A 23443-nucleotide genomic window follows, 5' to 3' on the forward strand; every position below is an offset into this window, starting at 1 on the left:
GATGCAGAAACGGAGGCGTGCAAAAAACGTGACTGATCTAAGACCCCTTACTGACCTTAGGCGGGTGATGACTTCTCAGAGGCTAAGATGGAAGTCTCCGGGCTTCCTTGGCACCAGGTTCTCTTTTATGTGCCAGGTTCATTCCCATGGTGCAAAGGCGTTTTTTTCAAAGAGGGGCTTTATTAATTTTTTATTGTTTTTTTAACTTTCAAAAGAGCACATACTGTGGGCAAAGGACGGTCTGCTCCAGTGTTAATGTACAAAATTCATGTTATTTATTTGGAGTTAGAGACCATATCGGCCCCGTACATCAATCAAATGATATTTCTTACACAGCTATGCTGTATCCAGCCCCAGAGAGTCTGCTGAAGGATGCAAGAAAGTAAAGATGTGTGATCTTTGCCTGCAATGACCTTGTAGGTTCTTGAGGAAAAAGCACAAGAAACTCTCGAATCATTAAATGAATATCAATAAGTAGTAATCCCAAGAACCATTTTGGAAATGTTTTTTAAAAGGAGGAACGGGAGTTCCCTGGTGGCTTAGTGGTTAAGGATCCAGCATTGCCACTGCTATGGCTCAGGTCACTCCTGGGGCTCAGGTTCAATCCCTGACCTGGGAACTTCTGCATGCCTTGGGGCACAGACCGAAAAAAAAGGGAGAGAGAGAGAGAGGATGCAAAACAGTAGGCAAATCAGAAGTTGGACTTTGAAGAATATATAAGATACTAAGAGACAAGAAAGCAGGAGAGTAAGTGTTCTAAGCTAGAAAACTGAGAGCAAAGATGTGGCAGTGGGACCCTCCCACACCACAAAGTCCTGGGGGGATGTGTAGATGCTGGTCAACTGTAATACAGATGCCCGTCTGTTTTTTGTTTTTGTTTTTGTTTTTGTTTTTGTTTTTTTCGTCTTTTCTAGGGCCGCACCCACAGCATATGGAGGTTCCCAGGCTAGGGGTCAAATCAGAGCTGTAGCTGCTGGGCTACGCCAGAGCCACAGCAACTCAGGATCCGAGCCGCATCTGCGACCTAAACCATAGCTCTCAGCAACACCAGATCCTTAACCCACTGAGCAAGGCCAGGGATCGAACCCACAATCTCATGGTTCCTAGTTGGATTCGTTAACCACTGAGCCATGGTGGGAAGTCGGGTGCCTACTGTAAACCAGATACACTTGAATATCTGATTTCAGGTTATGACACAAAAGAGTCCTTTCTCAGGGAGTTCCCGTCGTGGCGCAGTGGTTAACGAATCCGACTAGAACCATGAGGTTGTGGGTTCGGTCCTGCCTTGCTCAGTGGGTTAACATCCAGCGTTGCGTGAGCTGTGGTGTAGGTTGCAGACGCGGCTCGGATCCGCGTTGCTGTGGCTCTGGCGTAGGCGGTGGCTACAGCTCCGATTCAACCCTAGCCTGGGAACCTCCATATGCGAGGAGCGCCAAGAAATAGCAACAACACAACAACAACAACAACAACAAAAGACAAAAAAAAAAAAAAAGAGTCCTTTCTCTGTGCCAGTGTGTTATTCCAAACACATCTCAGAGTTTTGCCTCGGTTCCTAATCAAGTGTTTGTAGCAGAAGGCTGGACTCTGAAACTCTTTGTCAGGAAGGTGCTCAGACCAGCCTCCCAGGTGCCTGCAGGTGGGTCCTGCGTGGGAAGCCACGCTTCCTGCGGCCAGCATGACGCACCCAGGCAAGCTCTCTGTGCAGCCTGTGCAGCCCCAGGCCCCACCCCAACTCCATCCCCATGAGCCTCTGGGAGTCCCTTCTCATCCCTGTCCTCTGGGTCCCCAAGATGGACCAGTATAGAGTTCCTGACTATTTCTTAGCCACCTGCACCACTATTACACAGACTTTGAAGAATGACCACAGGGTCTTGGTCCTTGTGAGGGGCTGGGGAGTGGGGGCATCTGCTGGCTCAGCACTGCCTCGTCCAGTCTGAGTGTCACCACAGGCACATATCCGTTCAGGCTAGTGTCAGGAAATATGCTTTGCTTTTCCAGCTGGGAGTGCACGGAGGAGAGTGGTCCTGGCAGGTGTTCCGCGCCTCATCCTGCCATTACCTCTTGCGCCTCTGCCAGCATCTTGCTCCCGCGCTGGGAGGACTGCATTCAGTCTTGGGTGGGAGCATGTGAGGGCATGAGCACGCGTGCCAGTGGCTAATCGCCACCCCCAGCGTGAATGCATAAATCCAGGCTTAAAGACGGTCCCCTCTGATCCATGACAGGAGAGAGGATAAAGGAAATAGAACAGCTAGAGATAAAAAGTATAGCCCAAGAGCTTCTAAAATCCTCTCTAAAAGTCCCAATTCCACTTTTATGATATTCAGCATAATTGGATATAAAGGGGGAAGCTGTTTTAAATCACACAACTTTAGGACTCTGCTGTCACCCATCACCAGGCACCTTGTAGTCATTCCTGCGGCCACAGATATTGGCTTGGCATCCACCATGACCGGGTCCCCAGGGTCCACCTCCACGGTGGCCCCTGGAGTGGCAGTCCCCAGAACCAGGCCATGTGACATAACTCGAGGACCCTGCCCATCAGTGGTGCCAGCCACCCTGGGGTTGTCCTTTCTCCCCAAGACTGGTCAAACCTGGGCAGCTGGCATCGGAGCAAGGGAGGAAAAGAGAACTCAACTGGATTCATTGCAAAGGCCCGTCCATGTCTGTCTTCCCACACTCCCTGCATCTCTCTGCAGAGGAGCTCCTTAGAGCATGCCATTCTTGCATGACACCTGGAAAGATGTCGCCAATTGAATACCCCAGAGCTTCAGAATGCAGAACAGAGGGCCCCCAAAGAGACATGGGTATTGCTCTCACCCCAGCAAAAGGCACCTCAGATCTTTCATGGGAAGATGTCTGTGATCATACAATGGAAATTGACGCCCCCTTTGTTCATCCTTTGGGAGGAGTCTGTGAGGTGAGGGAGGGGCAGCGTCTCCAGGCCTGGGAGGGGGCGTGGCCAGCGTGGTTTGCTGCAGACAGCACACCTTTGAATGCATGCTCTCTGCAGCACCCTGGGCAGAGCCCAGGACTCCATTCGGACCAGATGGGGCCCCCACCCCAAGACAGCTATTTTCCCCGGCCTCCAGAAAGCAGGTGGCCTCTCAGGTACAAGGTGGGACCTCCCAGGGCTGAAGCAGGGAGTCCCAGGCAGTGATCTGACTTCGTCCCTCTCCTTTCTTGGGTGTTTTCCTAGAGTGGTGACAAGAGCCACTTGCCACCATTGCCTCCTCGCCATGTCCCCTGCACAGACCTTCGTCTTCCCTGGTTCCACACCCACTGCCGCACGGCAGGGCATGGGTTAAAAATCAAGACCCGCAGCAAAGAGCATCCCCCCGTACATTTTTTATGAGCTGTAACCTCTCCTGAGAGAATATGGTTGTTCGTCTAACCTGCAGATTGATTATCCTGGTTCCACACAGTGTCAGCTAAAGGGAGAGGCAATTAAAGAGAGCGCAGGGGAGTGTCCAGGTTGGCCCGGCGAGCTCCCACCTCCGCAGTTGCCCTGAGTCCTAGGAAGAACCCAGAAGGTTCACCAGGCCGGGCAGGGTTCTCTGCCCAGCAAACACATGGTTAATGGGAATGGAGGTGCTCACACAACCCTGGGACAATCTGTGGCCTTTCAGTCATGGCCTGGCGCCCATGGCCCAGCTTCAGTGGTGTTGCTGGTGGTGGGGTTCCAGCCCCGCCAGAGACAAAGTCAAGTTGCATCCCTTTTTCCTGAGTCTCTTTGGACCAGCGGAGGGCACAGAAACCCTTCCTTCTGTGTGGAGTTGGCTTTTCCCAAAAGGGGGAACAAACTGAAAGCTAGATTTTTCTTTTTTTTTTTTAATAATCGTTTTTATTTTTCCATTAGAGCTGGTTTGCAGTGTTCTGTCCATTTTCTACTGCACAAGCAAGGTGACGCAGTCACACATACATGTATACATTCTTTTTTCTCCCATTAATCTGCGCCATCATAAACGACTAGATATAGTTGCAGTGCTATGCAGCAGGTCTCATTGCTTATCCATCCCAAAGCTGGATTTTTCTAACCTATGGAAATCCTAGTTTAGGAACAGATAAGTACGTGAGGGACTGAGGAGGCTGCCCAGAGCTGCTAGCAGGAGGTACACGTCCTCTTGTTCCAGCCAGCCTTGAGGAGGAAATCCCACTTGTTGGCAGCACCTGGCCCTGCGGGAGCCCGGAGGCCCCCTATGGCAGCCCCCCACCACCCTTGAGTCCCATCCATCCCTGCTCGGCCGGGGGGGTGTCTGAGCCCGGGCTGTCTCTCTGGCAAGGCTGGTCTCCACCCGCATGACTGAGCCAGCAACGCGGACCACATGCTGCCAGCGGCTGCCTCCCCAGCCTGCTGGCTGCGTGAAGTAGGACAGGCGGTCTCCTGATCCCCGCACACCCTCGTGGCCCATCAGTCATGACAGCCCTTCTGCCACAAGAAGCCACAGCGGCTTAGTGCAGGCCTGGTGGGTCCATTGCACCACTGGCACCTTCCCCCCGGCTGGTGCCCTAGAGGAGCGGTTCCTGCAGGCTTTTGATAAGAGCAGAAGCCGCACAGGCCTCAGTGGGCCTCCTGTCTGCAGTAGATGTGGGAGGGGAGCTCCTGCAGCTCTTTCCAGGGGAAGGTAGCCAGGCATCCGGGGCTTGGAGCCCTCAGCTAAGGCCCCTGGGCTCACAGATAGCAAATACAAACCAAGCCTGTTCTGAATTTCAAATTGACACAAAGCTTCTTCAAAGCCACTGATGGTAAACACACATGTGGGATGTCAGGATGCTGTTGTGACAGCATTTTTGCTGTCACCTGAGAGGGCTAAGACAGGTCATCTCCTAGGCAGACAGAAGGCTGAGATAGTCCCCACATGCAGGGAGAGGAACCGGCTGTCTGAGGAATGTCGCGCCCCCCCCACCTCCCCCACCTCTTCTTCCCCCTCCTCCTGAATGCCTGTTGTTTCTTTTTGTCCTTTTCTAAAAATTCTTGGTTTTACCTGACAAAGGGAACCTTTTCATTTTTTATGTAAAATTTTATTAAATTTGATTCGGGGCATTCCTGTCATGGCTCAGCAGAAACAAATCAGACTAGGATTCATGAGGATGCAGGTTCGACCCCTGGCCTCGCTCAGTGGGATAAGGACCTGGCATTGCCCTGAGCTGTGGTGTAGGTCGCAGACGTGACTTGGATCTGGCGTTGCTGTGGCTGTGGTGTAGGCCAGTGGCTACAACTCCAACTCAACCCCTAGTCTGGGAACCTCCATATGCCGCGGGTGCGGCCCTAAAAAGACAAAAAAAAATTTTTTTGATTCAGAAATTTTCATTTACCTGCACCCCAGACCTTCTCTCTATCCGGCTGAATGATGTGCATGCATGTGACTGCCAGCTTATTCTGCCAAAGCGATGCTGAGGCCTCGGGAATCACGGGGAGCCTGCCCCGCTCAAAAGCTGCCAGGTCCTCAGAGCAGACTGGAACAAGGGACAGAAGGTGACACCCATGACGTTGAAACTGAGGGAGCAGGAAATTGCCTGAGTGACACTTGTGTGAGAAATGGCAGAGTCCGGTTGGCTTGGGAAGGATGCTGACCCAGAGAAGTTGCTTCTGGTCCAGGACTCAGCCCAGAGGTGACTCCCTGGGGCTGCAGAGAACTCACCCAGCTTCCCATTAGCCCTCCTCTACTCCTTTGAGAAACCAGCACCAACTCCTTTCTTTAGAGCTGGGTTCCTAAATTGTACCTGCCCATCAAACGCTGTCCTCTGGGACAAGAAAGGCTTGTAGGTCCTGTCACCCCCAGATGGCCAATTTCACCTTTATGCACCGGCCTCCTCTTTCATGTCACGGTGGACCTGGCAGGGGGTGGGGCTGGGGGGACAGTGAGACTTAAGGAACCTAGGGAGTGGGCGGTGGGGTGGGGGTAGAGGACGCCCCTCCCAGCTGCCTTTCAGGGGCTCTCCTGAACAACTGAGCAGTTAGCTCCCTTCACACGCTGCCACTCACCTCCCCTCTGGGCTTGGGTGACAAACCATCACTGTTTGCTTCACGCCAGGGAGCCAGAGGACCGGAGTGCCAAAGGCCTGTGGCAGAAAGACAGAGGGATGGCGTTAAAGGGCAGGTGATGGCAGATGGCCGCGGCAGCAGCCTGAGCATCTTCTTCTCAGGCCACCCAAGAAAGAGGTGACTTGAGGGCTCAGACTGGCCTGGGATGGACCCTGTGGCTGCCATGCTTCTCCCTCCACAGCTCCCACCCACGGGGCCTGAAAGCATTTCAGTTACACCTGGATGGGACGGGCTCAGACCCGTGTCATATAGCCCTCCATTGTACCATGAGGAAAGAGATGCCCAGAAAGATACAACAATTCCAAGGGAGCAGCATAGCCAGGATGTGAAGATTCCTCATCTTCTGGTTGAGTGAAGTCAGGACCAAGGAGGGAATCCTGAGGGTTTTCTTTAAGGACACCGTCAGAATTCCACATGGCAAATCAAGGGGAAAGTCGGAGCACATTTGCACGCACTCCCAGTCCTCTCCTTCTGGAAATGGAGCTGCGTTACCTAGGGTGGCCACTGGGTGGCACCTTCGGGCCATGCACGGGGCTCCAAAAACAGTTCTATGAACAGCAACAGAAAAACATGCCTAACCTTTAAAAAAAAAAAAAAAAAAAAAAAAAAGAGTACATCTTACTCTGGGTAGGATTCATGTTTAGCTTCTTTTGTCCCTGCCCTTTCTTTGAGTTAAGAGTGTGATTCCCGTGGCTGCGGGAACCACAGAGCCAGGGGCCTGTCCTGACATCTCATTGATGGGGACACTGGAGGGTTTTTTGTTTACAGGTCACAAAAAGTGCCATCCAGACCTGAGTCCTGCTGAAAGCCCTCTCCAGGGCTGCCTTGGGAACCTTGCCCATGACCTAGGGAGCTGTAGTCCAATTGGTGCTGGTTGCCGCTGCTGCTGCTCTCTGCAGAAAAGAGCTCACAGCTCATGCCCAGCTCTCTCCACACCATGCTGAGGCTCGGGGATTCGTGAGAGGCAGACGCTCATGAGAAGGGGGTGGTTTCTCTCCAGCGATCCCTGGAGAATCTTTTGGTAGAGAGGTTCCCCATGTATGTCCCTTCAGCTTTGTTCCAAATGAGTCCATCTGCAATCCCACAGACATTTATCGAGCACCTACTGTGTGCCAAGCATCATGCCTGATGCTGCTGTGGCAAACAGGCTCGGTTTCTCCATCTACAACCTGAATGACTGGGTTCTTCCAGCTCGAATATTCCTAATGGCTCCAAGACTCTATCTGCTTCCGTGATCTCTCCTTCTTTTTGATGCCTCTGATGGATCCCAACTAGACACTGCAGAGAGACTCATGTTGTCCGTGCAGTGGCATCTGTGTCAAGTGGTGGTTCTCAACTAGTGTTACCTCCCAGGGGACATTTGGTGATGTCCGGAAAGTTTTCTGGTTGTCAACACTCAGGGAGGGGATGCCACTGGCATCGATGGGTCAAAGCCAAGGTTGATGCTAAACATCTCTCAGTGCACAGGGCAGCCCCCACAACAACGAGTTTCCAGCCTGAAAAGGCAACAGTGCTAAGGCAGCAGACCCTGGATGTAAGGGGAGATAAATCTCTTTTTGGTAACCAAAAGCATAGTCATCTTCTAACACGCACTAGTGCGATAATGGAGCACCTTTGTATGCTCAGCAGTCCCTGCAGCCTTTGTGACCTGTGACGGGGCTGCGGGGAAGGCTGGGGGATGCAGCAGAACGAGTGCCCTGTGATGTCAGTTCTGGGAGCATGTCCAGCAGAGGGCTACTGACTGTCTTTGTGCTTCCATTCCAGGTTCTGGTTGGCGGTCCAAGATCTTAAGAAACAGCCCCTCCAGGATGTGGCCAGGAGAGTGGAGGAAATCTGGCAAGAGTTTCTGGCTCCAGGGGCCCCAAGTGCAATCAACCTGGATTCTCACAGCTACGAGATAACCAGTCAAAACGTCAAAGATGGAGGGAGATACACATTCGAAGATGCCCAGGTTTGCTTATCTAGTCAAATAGTTCTGTCCCCAGATGTTCACATGTTCACTTCACCACCCCACCCTTTAATCCGAGTCCAAGGCATTGTATGGAGTTAGGATTTCAGGTTTTATTATTTATAAAGCCACCAGTGGAAACCTTTCCACACAGATGCACAATGAAATTCCAGGGGGACTGTTTTCCTGAGTTATGTATTCCATAGAAAATTACTGTTATACATGTTATCTTTCCCAGGAAAATCTCGAAGTGTTTTGCAAAACCTAAAGTCCTGTAATAAATGATAGTAGAATCTGGAAACCAGAGCACCACATCAGCAAAGTGGGGATAGTAAGCTGGCAGGCTGGGGGGTCAAGCCCACACTCATAACTACCACCCCGCACTGCTTCCACAGTGACCCCCAACCCTGGGGGCTGATGAGGGAGTGTGTCTATATTCCATGCCTTGTTCCATGTGATGAGATATCACAAGCAACAGACCAAAGCCCCTGTCTGAGAAGTTAAAGGCTGGTAGAGGAGAAAGACAAGGAAATGGGTAATTTCACCAATAAATGAAGTGCCTCAAAAGAATGAGCCCTAGAGTTTAAGGAAGCCGTAGGTAGGGGTGGGGGAGACTGCCAGCCCTACATAATACAATTAGTGCAGAGATGCTGGTGAGGCTGGCGAAGAAAGAAACTGAATTCAGAGAAGCCACGCTAAACAGCAAACCGAACTTGAGGGCTGGGAGGTACCATTTCTGAAAATAAGCATCAGATCTGTTTCTCACTTCCTGGCTTCTAATTTTTATTTCCTCCAGCCTTAAGGTTTTGCTCTTGTCTCCTAGTCTCTCACCGATGGGGTCCCCAGGTGAGAATTTGTCTAGATTGCTCTCCCATGGACATTATTATCTAATTTAGGAAACTCAGTCACTGATGCAAATAATGGCATGAGAACACAACCAATGTCCCTCGTCATTCAGATTTGCCTTGTCATTTGCTCAGAACTTCGGTATGGAAACACCTGCCAACCTCAATACCATGACTATCTTTTTTCCCTTTCTGGCTATGAGTTAGGCTGAATGCCTGTGCCAGATAGATTTGGTTCTGTGACGTTCACTGACTGCTTTATAAAAATTTGAGTCCTTCACACTCTTTGCAGCTTCATAGCAAAATATCGAAGTTATGCTAAATCTTTTTTTTCTCATAGACTTTTGTATGTGTGTGTATGTATGCTTCCGAGCACATAGTGATGTATCCTGGTAAGAAGAATGACAGAGAAGCTCCAAGGATGATGGAGAATCTCCATCAGTGATGGAGAAGTTCCGTGGGTGATGGATAATCTCCATCAGTGATGGAGAAGCTCCGTGGGTGATGGAGAATCTCCACTGGTGATGGAGAAGCTCCATGGATGATGGAGAAGCTCCATGGGTGATGGAGAAGCACCATGAGTGTAGAGAAACTCCATGGATGATGGAGAGCTCCATGGGTGATAGAAAAGCTCCGTGGATGATGGAGAATCTCCACTGGTGATGGAGAAGCTCCATGGGAGATGGAGAAACTCCATGGGTAATGGAGAAGCACCATGAGTGTAGAGAAACTCCATGGATGATGGAGAATCTCCACTGGTGATAGAGAAGCTCTGTGAGTAATAGAAAACCTTTCCAGACAAACAATCTGAAGCACAAACCTCAACTCTCCATTATTCATGAAACATGAGAAAAAGGATATTGGTCAGAACCATGATGCTCCCCACCCAGTGTTATAGCTCCAAGCAAGACTTCAGGAAGGATTTATCTTAATGTTTTATTATGGAAATTTGTAAACCTGTGGAAAAATAGAAAGAACAGAGGGTCTAACTTTTGTGGACCCTCATCCAGCCTCAGCGATCATCAGTACAAGACCGATGTCATTTTATCTGTCCCTACCTACTTTTTCATCTACCACTGGGTTGTTTTAAAGCAAATATTCATCTGTAGATACTTAGTGATGTATTTCTAAGAGACACTGACCTTTTGGTTTTATCATTACCATCATACCTTAACGAATTAGCAGTTATCTCTCAATACACCAAATGTCATACAAGTGTTTAAATTCACAGTAATTCCCCAAATGCCTTTATAAAATCATTATTCAAAAGCAGAATCCAAATAAGGCTCACACATCACAGTAGATCACCATGTCTTTTAAGTGCCTTGTACCTCCTCCCACCCCCACCACCAACCCCTTGCAATTTATTTGATGAAGAAATTGGATCCTTGCTGGAGAGATTCCACAGTCTGGATTTTTCTGATTGCAACCCTGTGGTGCTATTTAACGTGTTCTTCTATCACATCTTTCCTATAAACTGGTTGTTTAACTTAGATATTTAATCAGATTTAAGTTTGATTTTTGTAGGCAAAACTACTTCTTAGACTATGTTGCCCTCTCTTGTCAGAAGGTACCTTGTGTCTAGTTGTCTCTCTTTGTGGTTGGAGCAGCTATTGATGTTTATTGCTTAGATCCACTGTTAATCACAGGTCATAAAATGGTACTCTAATCCTACTATTTATTAACTGAAATACAAATAATCAAATGCATCTACCATCCGATTATCTAGTAATACAATTCACATGGGAAAGATGGGGAACATGTTTGACTCATCCCCTTTATCTGGAAGTATTGGAAACACAGTGGTTTACTGTCATCTTCCAATGGGCATCAATTAGGGTTTTTGGTAATTTTTAGTATCCTTGCAAACGCATTGGTTTAAACATACTTGATAAATTTTAATCCACTTTGGTTATTATCTTTTTTGATACTCCAGAAATGGAGTGTGTCATTTCTGCTCAGTTGGTTCCTTCTGATATGACCCTAAGTAGTCTTTGATGTCACCCAAATATCAAGGAAGCTAAGATGATCCAGGCTCTTCCCCAGACCTAAAATCAACTAGTTCTCCAAGAATCCCTGGTTCCCCTCAGTGGGAAATGGTTTTTAGAGATCATAATCTGGGCACTTAGAGGCACGTATTGTTCCTGGGTTGGTCATCATATTTAAGCCTTTCTAGCGGACAGAGCAAGGAAATAGGTGGTGGTTGTTTCTGATACAAATACGTCATGAATTCATACTGATATTTATTTTCAATTCACATTGGAAACTGTAGGGGATTTTATCTAACCTCTTCTTTCTTAGGTCTGTGTCTCCTTTTTCCAGGCTGAGAATCCTCGTTCTCAAGGATGCCATAGACAATAGCATTAGTACTTCATGTCATTAGCTTTATTTACCCTGCCTTTCCAAGGAGCAGTCTCAAAATCACAATGACAGGAGTTCCCTTCATGGTGCAGTGGTTAACCAATCGACTAGGAACCATGAGGTTGCAGGTTCAGTCCCTGCCCTTGCTCAGTGGGTTAACGATCCGGCGTTGCCGTGAGCTGTGGTGTAGGTTGCAGATGTGGCTCGGATCCCGCGTTGCTGTGGCTCTGGCGCAGGCCGGTGGCTACAGCTCTGATTCGACCCCTAGCCTGGGAACCTCCATATGCACGGGAGTGGCCCTAGAAAAGGCAAAAAGACAAAATAAATAAATAAAAAAATTTTAAAAATCACAATGACAACTGGCAGCAGTTGATATGATCATTGCCTGGTTCTTTCATAGCGCATAGTATTCCACTGTGTGGAGGCACCATGGTTTAGCCAACCGGTCTCTCTTCTTGACCTTTCTGTTGTTCCTAAGTCAAGAAATATTGATGGGAGAGCTTGGGAAGTCAGCACATGGTGCCTTGGCATATTCCTGACTACACAGCCTTCAGTAGCACAGTGCTCTGCCCTTTCTCAGGTGCATACAGCCAAACATCCCGTATCTCCCCATCGAGGTGAGGATACCCAGAGCATCTCTGACCTCCTCATTGTCTATTAGGACTGAGCTTCGGTGAATTCTACTAAAACACTCCTCCTAAACCCGTTTCTGTGTTCAGCCTGTTCCCTTTTGTTTCTGAAGTGTGTTTCCATCCTAAGCGTACAGTGTGACCTCGGGCAAGTGACTTAACCTCCCTGAGGCTTCTTTTCCTCATCTGTAGAACAGAGTTACAATGGTACCTATATCGTGGAAAGGGAATTAGGTGAAATGAAGCATGTCAATGACCCACAGTGTCTGGCCCACCGTAGATATTTACAATTTTGTTTTCTTAGTGTCATTAATATTCTTTTCTTATAATTTTATGTTCAACAAGTTTGGTGAGGCGTTCCTACTGTAGCTCAGCTGGTTAAGAACCCAGCGTAGTCTCCGTGAGGATGCAGGTTTGATTCCTGGCCTTGCTCCAGTGGGTTAAGGATCCAGCATTGCCGCAAACTGGGGTATAGTCACAAACATGGCTCGGATCCCTCGTTCCTGTGGCTGTAGTGTAGGCCTGCAGCTGTAGCTCTGATCTGACCCCTCGCCTGGGAACTTCCATATCCCACAGGTGTGGCCCTGAAAAGAAAAAAAAAAAAGTCAGTGGAAAATTCAAATAATTGCATGTAACCTCAGGTACCTGAGATAACCCCTATTCTAGTACGTTTTCTTTCTCAATGAGTGTGTAGAGAATGATGATGCAAATACGGTGATTTGTGGCCTGCCTTTTACACTAAGCTAGGAGTTGGTTAAAAAGGCTAAATTTCTTCTGTAAAGGGCCAGAGAGTTTAAATTTTGAGCTTTGTGGGTCACATGGTCTACTCCCTTCTACTCTGCTGCATGAAAACAGCTACAAGTGTCATAGCATCACAGTGTAAGATACATAAATTAAGTGTGTGTGGCTGCACTGAAAATCTTGATTTATGGACTCCAAAAGTTCAATTTTGTATAATCATGAATGAGATATTAGTCTTCTTTTGATCCTTTTTTCAGCCACTTAAAAATGTAAAGAGCATCCTTAGCATTCTTAGTTTATGGGACATCAGGGAATAAACAGCAGGCCAGAGTTTGAGACCCCTGTGCTGAACAATATATTATGAAAATCATTGAAACCCTTCAATAAATCCAGAAAGATAGAAGACAGAGAGTTAGGAGTGGTTGGTCTTCCATTTATCTGGGCGAGTGCGTGAGAGGCGACGTCTTGGTACGGTGACAGCAAGCCAGCCATCTCTAGGAATGTTTCTGCTTCGGGGCTGAGAATTGTTTCTGCATTGGGGTTGAGATCACCGACGGGAAGTAGCCCTCACCCTACCTCCCACCTCCTGCCCAGCACTGCCGCCCATGCCAGCTACACAGTGTGACTCTGAAATTTCCAGGTAAGGAGAGGAGGCTACGATCCAACCAGGAGTTGCTCTCGGATCTCTCGACTTGCTGGCCAAGAGCCTACTGTTCAGGTCACACTGCCCCTGGGTTATTACAGCCAAGGGCTTGGTTGTCATGTGGAGACCTGGAAAAGCTCTGGTCCCTAGAGATGGTCACCAAGCTAGGGAGCAGGCTCTGATCCTGTTTCCACCATATGCCTTGTCTAGGATTGTAGGATTGTACCTGTTGGTCCTATAAGCTTGCACTCCTCAGTTTGCCCATCTGAGAAGTGGGAACGGTGACACCTAAGCCCTCTGAAACACCTTCCTCCAACTTCCCTGTTGGAATCTGGGTTGGCTTCTTAGCCGGGACAATGGTTCTCAGAAGCCACCCAGCAGTGGTCAAAATGCCAATAGAGACATGAGGCACGTGTCCTGCTGTTAGGGATGGGTAGCCAGGGTGAAGTCTCAGTCAGATATACGGATTTATTTGAAACGAGGACTGGACATAGAGTGCGGGCTCCTCCTGAGGCTTTTGTTTTTTCATTTGACCGCATGCATTGTTATAGCAAGGTTAATTGCCTGTTGTTTGCTTCCTGTGGAAATACCTCACAAGACACCCCGTCAGCATGGTCCCAACATTTGCACTTGTGTTGTACAGATCCATTTGGCTTTTTTGAAAAGTTGGGCCGTGACCAGATCTTCCATAAAGTTCTGTGGGCTGTGACCATAGCCCTCAGCTGTTTGCTGTGTTGTTCCAATTTCATAGATTTAGCCTTGTGAGGAGGAGGAGGTGGGGGGATAAAAGAAAAATGAGCCATGAATTTTTTTTTTTAAGGATTCAGTTCTTTATACTAGGGATTGAATTCTCTGTTCTCGATCTTGGAACATCAGGAGAGCTGCCTTGCCATCTACTTGCTAGGCGGTCTCAGGCAAAGATCTCAACCTTTTGTGCCTTAGTTTTTCCATCTGTAAAATGGAGGTGATGTCTTCTCTACAGCCCTCTGAGGATTTTTGAGACCTCAGATGAGCTAATAGCCCTGAAAATGCTTTGAGTGAGTAAAAAGTGTTATACACTTATATGTGTGAACTCATTAAAATTAATGGTGTTAGTATTCCCTGAGGTCTCATAATTCCAAGCTAGATCTAAAAAGAATTCTCCCAAGAAGATGTCCACTCTTGGAAGGAGGGAGTGGACATCTTAGGAGGGATACACAAAGGAAAATATGTAGGAACCAAATCTGGGGGGGCTTGAGTGTCTTCCTAAGGAACTTGAACTTTCTCACCATGGAGACAGTAGAAAGCCTTGGAGGCTTTGAGCTAGAAGAGGAGGAATCGGATGGTGATGGGCAGTGCCCTCTGGAGGCCAGAGAGATCCGAACCTCAGGGCATGTAGTCTGAAGCTCTGCTGGCAGCTTTGGGAGGAGGAAGGCTTCCTCTTAGGGCATTCACCTTAATCCAGATGCTCCCCAGGCTTCAGGAGAGAGATGGGAGTCAGCTGGCTGGCACGGTGGCCACCTGGCTTCAATTTTAGAAGTCTCGAAGTATCCGAGGATGTTTCAAGGACTGTGTCACGGGGGCTATTCAATCATCCATCCATCTCCCCATCTATCAACATTCGTTCTCTCTTTCCAGTTGAGAGACCTATGGCTAGAAGAGGAAAACTGTAAAAGATATTGGAGGCCCACCTGGTTTTTTTGCCATTGGGCAGAACTCATCCAAGAGCACATGATTCTTCTTTTTTGTTCCATCTTTTTTGTAGGGATGGCTGCACCTGTCACATAAAGAAGTTCCTAGGCTAGGGGTCAAATTGGAGCTACAGCTGCAGGCCTGTGTCACAGCCACAGCAACGTGGGATCCAAGCCACGTCTGCAACCTACACCACACAGCTCAGGGCAATGCCAGATCCTTTAGCCCACCGAGCGAGGCCAGGGATTGAACCCACATCCTCATGGATACTAGTCAGATTCTTAACCCACTGAGCCATGGCGGAAACTCCCCAGCACATCATTCTTTACAAAGGAAACAAAAGAGGCCTAAGAAAACACTTCATTGAGATTGGATTGGACATCTGTCTATCAAATGGATTGACAGCTGAATGGGCGGATCAACCCAACTTGTTGACTTTGGTCTCTACAGGTTCCCATGTAGGTTTCCCAGCTGTCCAAGCCCCCCTGCTTCCTGACCTGCTGAGAGGCCCCACCCAGACCTATCCCTGTAGTGTCTGGCCTTCCAACACCTCTGGATTTCAAAGTTCTTTTCTGGGAACAGACATTTGGTCTTCCTTACCTTCTATAAATCCCTCTGACACGAAAGCAATGCTCTGCACACAGTTGTGGTTTAAAAAAAAAAAATTTCCTTGACAACTCAGTCTGCAGTTATAATACTCTCAGCAGTACCTATCATTAAAAAAAAAAAAAAAAGGCAATTTGTCACTGGTCTTTCCACTTTGAAAAATCTTGCCATGCAGCCTTGATTAGCACATACAGTAAGTGATCAACAAATCCTGGATTTCTACAAGACGCCAATTCAGCAAAAACTTGGGCTATCCACTAAGGGCCAGATGCTCTAGGCTCTGAGAATATACAGATACATAGGTGGGTCCCTTCCCTTAAGCAAGCCCCAATCTAAGTTACTGAAACTCTACTTGGCCATCACTCAGGCACAGAATGATCAGAGAGCAACTTCAAGGCGAAAATGAGGTCAGGGTGATACAGGAGCTGAGAAATAACCATCAAGTTACACCCACCTTGAGCAGACAAGAATCCACTAGTCAGAAGTCACTGTCCTAAACTTGGATGTTGAAAAACAACTTGACTAAGGAATGCACGGCTTCTAACATTTGCTTTGTTCAAAAGCCAGAGCCCAATGAAGTTCACGTTTATGTTTGCCCCAGATTACTCAGAAGCAGATGTCTTCCTAGCTTGCTGAAGGCTGCTGATCTTTGCCCCCGTGGTGGAGGTGGTGGCATTGTGTGCCCGGTGTCACAAGACTGCCCCAAGTTTCCTGATGTTAATCTCTATTTGGAGGGTGTTTCCTGGTAGACTTCCTGTACTAGACATATTTTCATCAAAAGTGCCATGGCCCGGCTTGCTCCAGGAGTTACTCATTTTATTCTGTGGGTGGTTGTATTTTCGGGAGATGCACAGCAGTGGGAGGGATGTGTTTTGAAAAGAACAAATCAGTTGTTTGTGACCGGGTTCTGTTTATTACCACACAGACCAGCAGTTCCTGGAGCGAAGGCGTCAGAGAATCCCTAAATTCCAAAAATTTCTTTGTTGATGCTTCAGAGTATAGATTTCTTGCATCAAACCCCATGACCTTCAAGAGGAGAAGGAAACACTTGCCTGAGTTAATACCCATGGTATTTGGGTAGGTGAAAGAAAATATGCAAAGCTGTCTTTGAAGCTACTCTTATCTAAGAACAGGGATTGAACGGCATCAAAATACTGCGCCCTTTGGCCAGTTACACTGAGCGTGTTTATGCAGATGCTTTGCAGGGTAAAGGCAAATGATAGCTTATGCTGTCTTATGGTTGGGATGTTGCATTCCATGGGAAGTGACCCCCATGTCCTGTTTAGAGGGTCAAAGAAATCCAAATGGGGGCTTGCTTTTAAGACCCACGTGATCCTCGGAGGGTCATCCAAAGCCGCTCCCATGAGGACAACAAGCTACCTTTCACTCAAGTGGGTGTCCGTATGGCCGTGGAATCTTTTCTGTTTTCTAAGCAAATACTGTCTTAGGACCCCCATCACGTCCTTACCTCTGTTCAGTCCCACCCTCATCCTCCTGCAGGACCCACGATGAGAACAATGCTTTTTCCCATCCTCCCCTAACCATGCCTAAGTTCTGAAGGACTTTAAGATATTCAAGAGTCTCTCAAAAGGTGAGACTTAGGGATCTTCTGGGTAACTTTCTGTGATACAGACTTGCTGCCAGTGACTTCCCAGGGGCCCCGTCAGCCCTCAGAGCTTTGCCAGGTTGGACCTTCCTGCTGGTGTGGAGGTGAGAAACCAGAGCCTGGGTCACCCTGGGTGACTCGGCCACTGCCGTCACTGACAACAGTGGTGGCCAACAATTCCCAAAAGGGAACGGTGAACAGCAGCTGCATCTCTCCCTAAGATCCCTCAGATTAAAGCTGAGAGGTGGCCCTTATATTTCTGCTGAGGCCTTAGTCTCGGCCACACAGTGTGACTCCCTCAAAACCCCAGATCAAGGACCATGCACAGCAGCATGTGCCAAGAGAAGAGCATGCACTTTGGGAGCACAGGGTGCTGGGCTCTATGCTTGGGCCAGGCACTCCACCCTGTAGAGCTTTAGTGTCCTCATCTGTAAAATGGGGTTATCGAAACCTAAGCACTGATTCAGAGCAACAGAAATAATACAGCTGGACTCTGCTCCCCCACACTTCTGCTCCATCGTTCCTCCTGCCGGGGTATCTTCCAGGAAATCTTGGTTTCCTCCCCATGTCATCCCTTGCAGGGACAGCCATAACATGAAGGCCCGTTATCGTCATTACTTTACATGTGCTTGGTGTTTGTAACATGTTCACCTCTATTTCCTCGGTTAATTGTGTGCTCAGGGGGGCTAGAAAAGGCAGAGTCGGGATCTGAATCCAAGCCTTTGGCCCCCAGCCCAGTCCCCCTTCCTGCACCTCATGCAGCAGCGTTGCATCCTGCCCCACAGCCTAATCTTCCTAAGAGGGACCCAGTAGTCCCCGATGTCCGGATGTTGTTGCAGGAAACTTGGGTGTGGGGGACAGAGGTGTGGTACATACATCTGCAAAAAAGAGAAGTAGGGCACTTGAACATCCCAAGAAGGGCTCTTGGCGGCTGTGTGGTGCTCCAGTTGAGTGGTCTCCCACTCCAGGAGGGTGTTCTAAAGCTGGGGATGAGATTCTAGCTGTTCCAGGAACCCACAGCGAAGAGGAGGACACAGGGTGTTCTTAAGGAGTCCAGCTGCTCCCCATGCTTGGGGCCCAAGGCCCGGGCATTTGTCTGATTACCTTTCTCAACGCTGTGAGGGCCACTGTGTGTTTTCTAAAAATAAGCGAGATTTCCAAATGAGGGCTCTCACTGCAGTGTGGTTTTGAGACAGCTTGCACTGCTCCTTCCCTCCAGCTCCCACGTGTGTCTCGTACTCCACTGATTCGAGTTATTTTGGGTTTGGGAGGTCTTGTGTTTTCTTTCTCTCCATTGCTTTTTTTGGTTTTCGTGTTTCTACAAAATCCTTTTTTATTGAAGGATAGTTGATTTACAATATTATTTTAGTTTCAGGTATACAACATTGTGATTCGGTCATTTTATAGATTACACTCCACTTAAAGTTATTACAAAATATTGGCTATGGTTCCAGTTGGTTTTGCTCCTGCCTTCACACCCCAAGTAAGCAGCGCTCCCATCCAGGGCCACGCCCAGGAAGGGACATGTGGGTGGAGTGTCTCATCAGGGCCACATCCCTGTACCATAGATGCCAACCACCACAGGGCTGTGATTCCCTCCTCCCACTAAGAATTATGGCTAAGATGTTCCATATGACTTAGGGCCCGAGGGCATCAGCTTCTCAACCTCTAGAGAACCATCCTCACCCACCCTGGAGCAGGTGACTCTCTGGGCATCAGGACCCTGCTTGTTCTGCTTGTTTATCGTCAACTCAATCACCTCTTTTTTATAAAGAGAGAGGGAGGGAAAGAGGGGTGAGGGCAGAGAAGGAAGGAAGGAAGGAAGGAAGGGAAGGAGGGAGGGAAGGCGGGAGGGAGAGAGAGAGGAGGAAAAAAAAGACAGAGAGGAAGGGGAGGAGGGATGGAGGGAGGAAAATAAGACAAGAAAATGCAGAGAAGAGAAGCACAGACTTCTTCCTCTCTGGCCCCTTAGGAATCTTCTTGGTGGGGGCTCACTGGTTTTGCCAGTGGCTCTCCTGCTTTTTGTAAATTCTGGATATACATTTTCCTTAAGACTGGTTGTCTACAGAGCAGGGGAAACAAACCAGAACCCCTCATAAATCAGTAGGGGTCACTGCCAAGAGCTTTGTACACTTGCTGTCCCTGGCAGTGATAAACTCATCGCATTTGGGAACTGGCCAAAGACCCTGAGTCCTATCTTAATTCTCATTCCCAGAAAAACCTCAGTGCTTCATTCCCCCACCTCCTGTTTACTGTCTTTGTGTTTCTTCGACAAAGCTGGCAAGGAGGCAGGAACAGAGCTCCCTAACTGGGTACATCAAAGGCTCTATTTCTTTGTTTGGGGGAGGAAAGGAGGGCAGGGGAGAGCCCTGGATCTGAAGGCTGTGGGAAAGGAGGCCCAGGCCAGAGGAGCCTGAAGCCACAGGCCCTGCAGGGGGCATGAGGGATCTGCAGAGGTTCTTGGATTCTGTTTTTGTTAGACCATGCCTTACACCTGCTATTGTTGCTTTGGTGGCTTTTTGCTCACAGGGTAACTTGAGATGGTCGTAACGATGGCCAAGGGGTTGCCAGAGTGAGACCACCTCCTACAGGCCATGTTCTCACTCCCTACTCTCTCCCTACCTAGTCCCACCTTGGCTCTGGCATTGGCAACAAATGGCCAAGTTGCCCTGTGATGTAGGGAGGATGAGCGTGGTGCCCAAACTGCTCCTCTGACCGTCAACACCCCACCACCCCCAGGGAGGGGCCACCACTGCCTGGTGCTCCTTCCTCCGGGGCTCTGGATGGTCCTTCTTGCTCTGGTTGACCAGACCAGGAATCGGGAGACTCCTTCCTGCCTGCAGGGCTCTCCCTACCTTGATGAGGCTCTTTCTGGTTGATGGCCGGGGAGGTCATCCTCAGGCCTATCCTTTCACAGCAGCCTGAACCTGCCCTTCTTCCCTGTAGCCCTTGGCTCAGTTGGTCAGGCACACCTTGCACAATGGGACCTAAGCCTTTTAACAGCAGGGACCTTTTCTCTTTTGGTCAGGCTGTGATCTCCATGCCGGACCCACTGTCTGGCACCTAGGAGATGCTCAACGAGGTTTGCTGGATATATTTTTTGTCGGGGGAGGGATCAAATGTTGAAGCATCTGCTTTATCCTGCTCTCTCTTAATCAATGAGCTCTTTCTTTCAACAGACCAGTCTTTTCCTGATCATGGTGAGGCTGGAGGAATTAGCTGGGTTGGGGGGGAAATGTGTTGCCAAGGCCAGAAGGGCTGGGATGGGAGAGGTCCCCTTACTCTTCTCAGGGCAGCAGAAGGGGTATTTGTGAGATATCCTGGGGGATTTCGATTCCTCTGAGAAGTCAGAACAGGAAGCAGAGGCCTGTGGCCTTGGCGAGGGGTTTGGAGAGAGTCCAAGCCTGAGTGACAGGCCTCTTCAGATGATCCAGGAGCCACTTGGCTCCGCCAACCAGTCAGAAGCCAAGCCTGAGACAAGAAGAAGGCGACAGTGACCCATGTTTGAAATTTGTACCTAAAATGTAAATGTTAGGCCAATTTAAAGGGAGGACAAATGCAATGACCATGATGTCCCTTAGTCTGGGCTCTGAGGCCATTAGGGGCTGAGCCAAGGTGTCCACGTATGGACTTGCCTTGGGGTGAGTGTGAACCCCCCACTCTCCTTCCATACAGAGATCAGGAACTGATCTGGCCATAAATCAAAACAATTTTTGAGCCCACAAACTTGCCGAATGTTAAACTCACACCAGCATTTCAGTGAACCAAAAAGCGACATAAATTAAAGTCACAGTTGACCCTGTGCTGGATGCTATGCACACATAAGAGATTAAAAACCTAATGTTCCTTCAAGGAACTTGAATAAGAATGGGCTGGATTTGTGTCTAAATTTGCAGAAAAGTGCTCAGTGAGACATGTTCTCATGACGTTTATTAGATCAGAACACATCTGGATTATCAAAGCAGATTCATGTCAAAGCTGGTGTTTCATTTCACTTGGTCCCTTGCAGTGGTCACATTCCCCTGAATAGGGCTGTACCCCACTTTTGTAAATGTGGGGGCATCTGCGCAAGAATGAAGCTGGTGTCCAAACAGGTCTGCATGTGGTCCCGCCGAAGTGGGGGCGGAGATGCACATGTCGCCAAGATGATTCTTGCTTTCCACTTTCACTTTCTTTTGAGGGGGACAGGGAGAGGGTCTTGGCAAGCCCTCATCATTACCCAGCTTCCCCTGGGATGAACCAGCAGTCCGGCCAGGCATCTCTGTGTGCCCGGCCTAAGAGAAGCCTCTGCCTGCCCCCCGCCTCCTCCCATAAGAGGTCCTTCATGACCGGTCCAGCCTCTCTGCTGAGCATTCTCTTCAGGGACCAGCTCTCCACCCCCCTGAGCACTGGGGCCCTTCTCCAACTTCACAGATGAACGATGAGCGTACATACATCAGGGAAGGTGCTTCCCTGCCTAACGATCCCACCCTCCCTGGGGAAAGGCCACCTCCTCCTAACAGGTCCTCTCTTGGGGCAGCCAGGTTCCTGAGCAGCTGAGCTGCCTTCCATTTCCACTGATAAATAACCCTTTTTCAATCGACAAGCTCCCTCTTTTAATGAACCAGGCTTTTCCTGACCTTAATGAGGACAGATCTACTAGGAAGGGATCATAAGGCTCTAAGAATTAGCTGAAAGTCAAGGGTAAAATTCATCACCATGGCCAGAATGCGGTGCCTCTAGGAGCCCAGGGGCACCACGCCATAGCCATCTGCCCCTCCTGGATGGAAGATGCAGGCCTGGCATAACTGCCCACATGCCCCCAGGATCTTGTTCCAAGGGCACCCTTCCAGGATGGGACGGTGGCCCTGACATGCACAAGCTGACCCAATTGCATAGTTGCTTGTGGACCTTTTTTTTTAAATTAAACAGTTTATTTTGAGATACGTCTAGATTCACAAGCATTCGTAAGAAAGAGTACAGAGATATACCATTTAACCAGTTTCTCCTAACAATGTTGTCTGCAAAATTATATTACAGTATCACGGCCATGATATTGATGTTACTGCATCCCCTGAGTTTATCAGATTTCCCAATTTTCCCTGTACTCATATCTGTGTGTGTGTGTGTGTGTGTGTGTGTGTGTGTGTGAGTTTAGTCTGTACAACTCTATCACATGTGTAAGATGTGTCAAGATACAGAGCTAGTCCATCACCACAAGGACCCTTCCTATTGTCTTTTATAACCACACCTCCCTCGCTTCCCTTCCCCCTCCCACCCCTAACCTCTGCCAACCACTAATCTGTCGTCTGTTTCTATAATTCGTCATTCCAAGAATGTCCTCTCAGTGGCATCATACCAGATGTAACCTTCTGGGGCTTTTCTCATTCATTACGATTCCTTTGAGCTTCATCCAAGTGGTCGGGCACATCAATAGTTTCTCCCTGCTCATTGCTGTGCCTGTGGTTTTAATCATTAAGCAATACTACATCCCAACGTGGCACCAAGGCCCAATTACAAAGCCCCTGGGACACGATCCTCAAGGATCTTTTACTCTAAGAGAGAAATTAGGTTCGGGTTGGTGTTTCTGAATGAGCGAGAAAACAAAGCCAAGCGAGCATGTTACCAGTTTGCCCAGGTACATACAAGCATGCTTCCATTCCTCGGTTTCTTTCCTACCTCGATGGCCAGCTGGGTTGCCCTGAGTGTGGGTTGACGGTTCTTTCTTGTGTCTTCCCACCTCCTGCCACCCAGGAGCACATCTACAAGCTGATGAAGAGTGACAGCTATGCCCGCTTCCTCCGCTCAAATGCTTACCAGGACCTGCTGTCGGCCAAGAAGAAGGTATCTCTGGGAAGGGCGGCCTCGCCTTTCTTAGCGCTGTTGACCTTTGCCTGCTGCTTGCTGCTGGTGTGAAATGAGAATATCATCCCTTGGGTTTTATTTCTTTTCTCTTTTCTCCTTTTCTTTCTGTACCCACTCTCGCTCCAATAGAAGACCAATTAGGACTGTCACCACCCCAGCCCACCTCCAAGGTCCAGGGTATGGCCTCCTCTCCCCCGGGCCCCAGCATCTCCATCTGCATGTTCCACCCAAGAGGAGAGTGTGACCAAAGGCTGAGGCCACAGTGGCTCGGTCCAGGAGCACAGGGCTGGCAGTGACATCAGCCAGTCCCTTAGGAAGCCAGAGAGAGCTGCTCACTGCAGTGTCCAGCCCCCTCCCCACAGATTTCCCTTCCCAGCCAGCTCAGAGATGCGAAGGAGGCAAGGACTGGGGCAGCACCCTCAGGAGAGAAACCCTTAAGAGGTTTCCAGGGGACGATCTGGCACTGGAAGTCATTCCTGGGATAGTCCCCCTTCCTCTCCCTCCCC

At 48.9% G+C, this 23443-nt stretch overlaps 1 protein-coding gene and 1 long non-coding RNA gene across 12 annotated transcripts in view; one reads left to right on the plus strand and one right to left on the minus strand.

Annotated features, from left to right (window-relative positions):
- The window catches only part of RGS6 (regulator of G protein signaling 6), a 564829-nt gene that overhangs the window by 512613 nt on the left and 28773 nt on the right, over positions 1 to 23443 (plus strand). For all 11 annotated transcript variants that reach the window (XM_021099946.1, XM_021099952.1, XM_021099945.1 and 8 more), the window contains 2 exons: positions 7808 to 7994; positions 22827 to 22916. In XM_021099946.1, coding sequence (XP_020955605.1) covers positions 7808 to 7994; positions 22827 to 22916 — 277 coding nt within the window. The remainder of the gene's footprint in view (positions 1 to 7807; positions 7995 to 22826; positions 22917 to 23443) is intronic.
- On the minus strand, positions 12320 to 16294 carry LOC106507096. Its single transcript, XR_001302826.2, has 3 exons — positions 15942 to 16294; positions 15482 to 15591; positions 12320 to 14842 (listed from the first exon to the last, which is right to left on the minus strand). It is a non-coding gene; the product is annotated as an uncharacterized LOC106507096 (long non-coding RNA).

The sequence above is a fragment of the Sus scrofa genome, chromosome 7 (genome assembly GCF_000003025.6).
Source record: "Sus scrofa isolate TJ Tabasco breed Duroc chromosome 7, Sscrofa11.1, whole genome shotgun sequence".
Classification (NCBI taxonomy): domain Eukaryota; kingdom Metazoa; phylum Chordata; class Mammalia; order Artiodactyla; family Suidae; genus Sus; species Sus scrofa.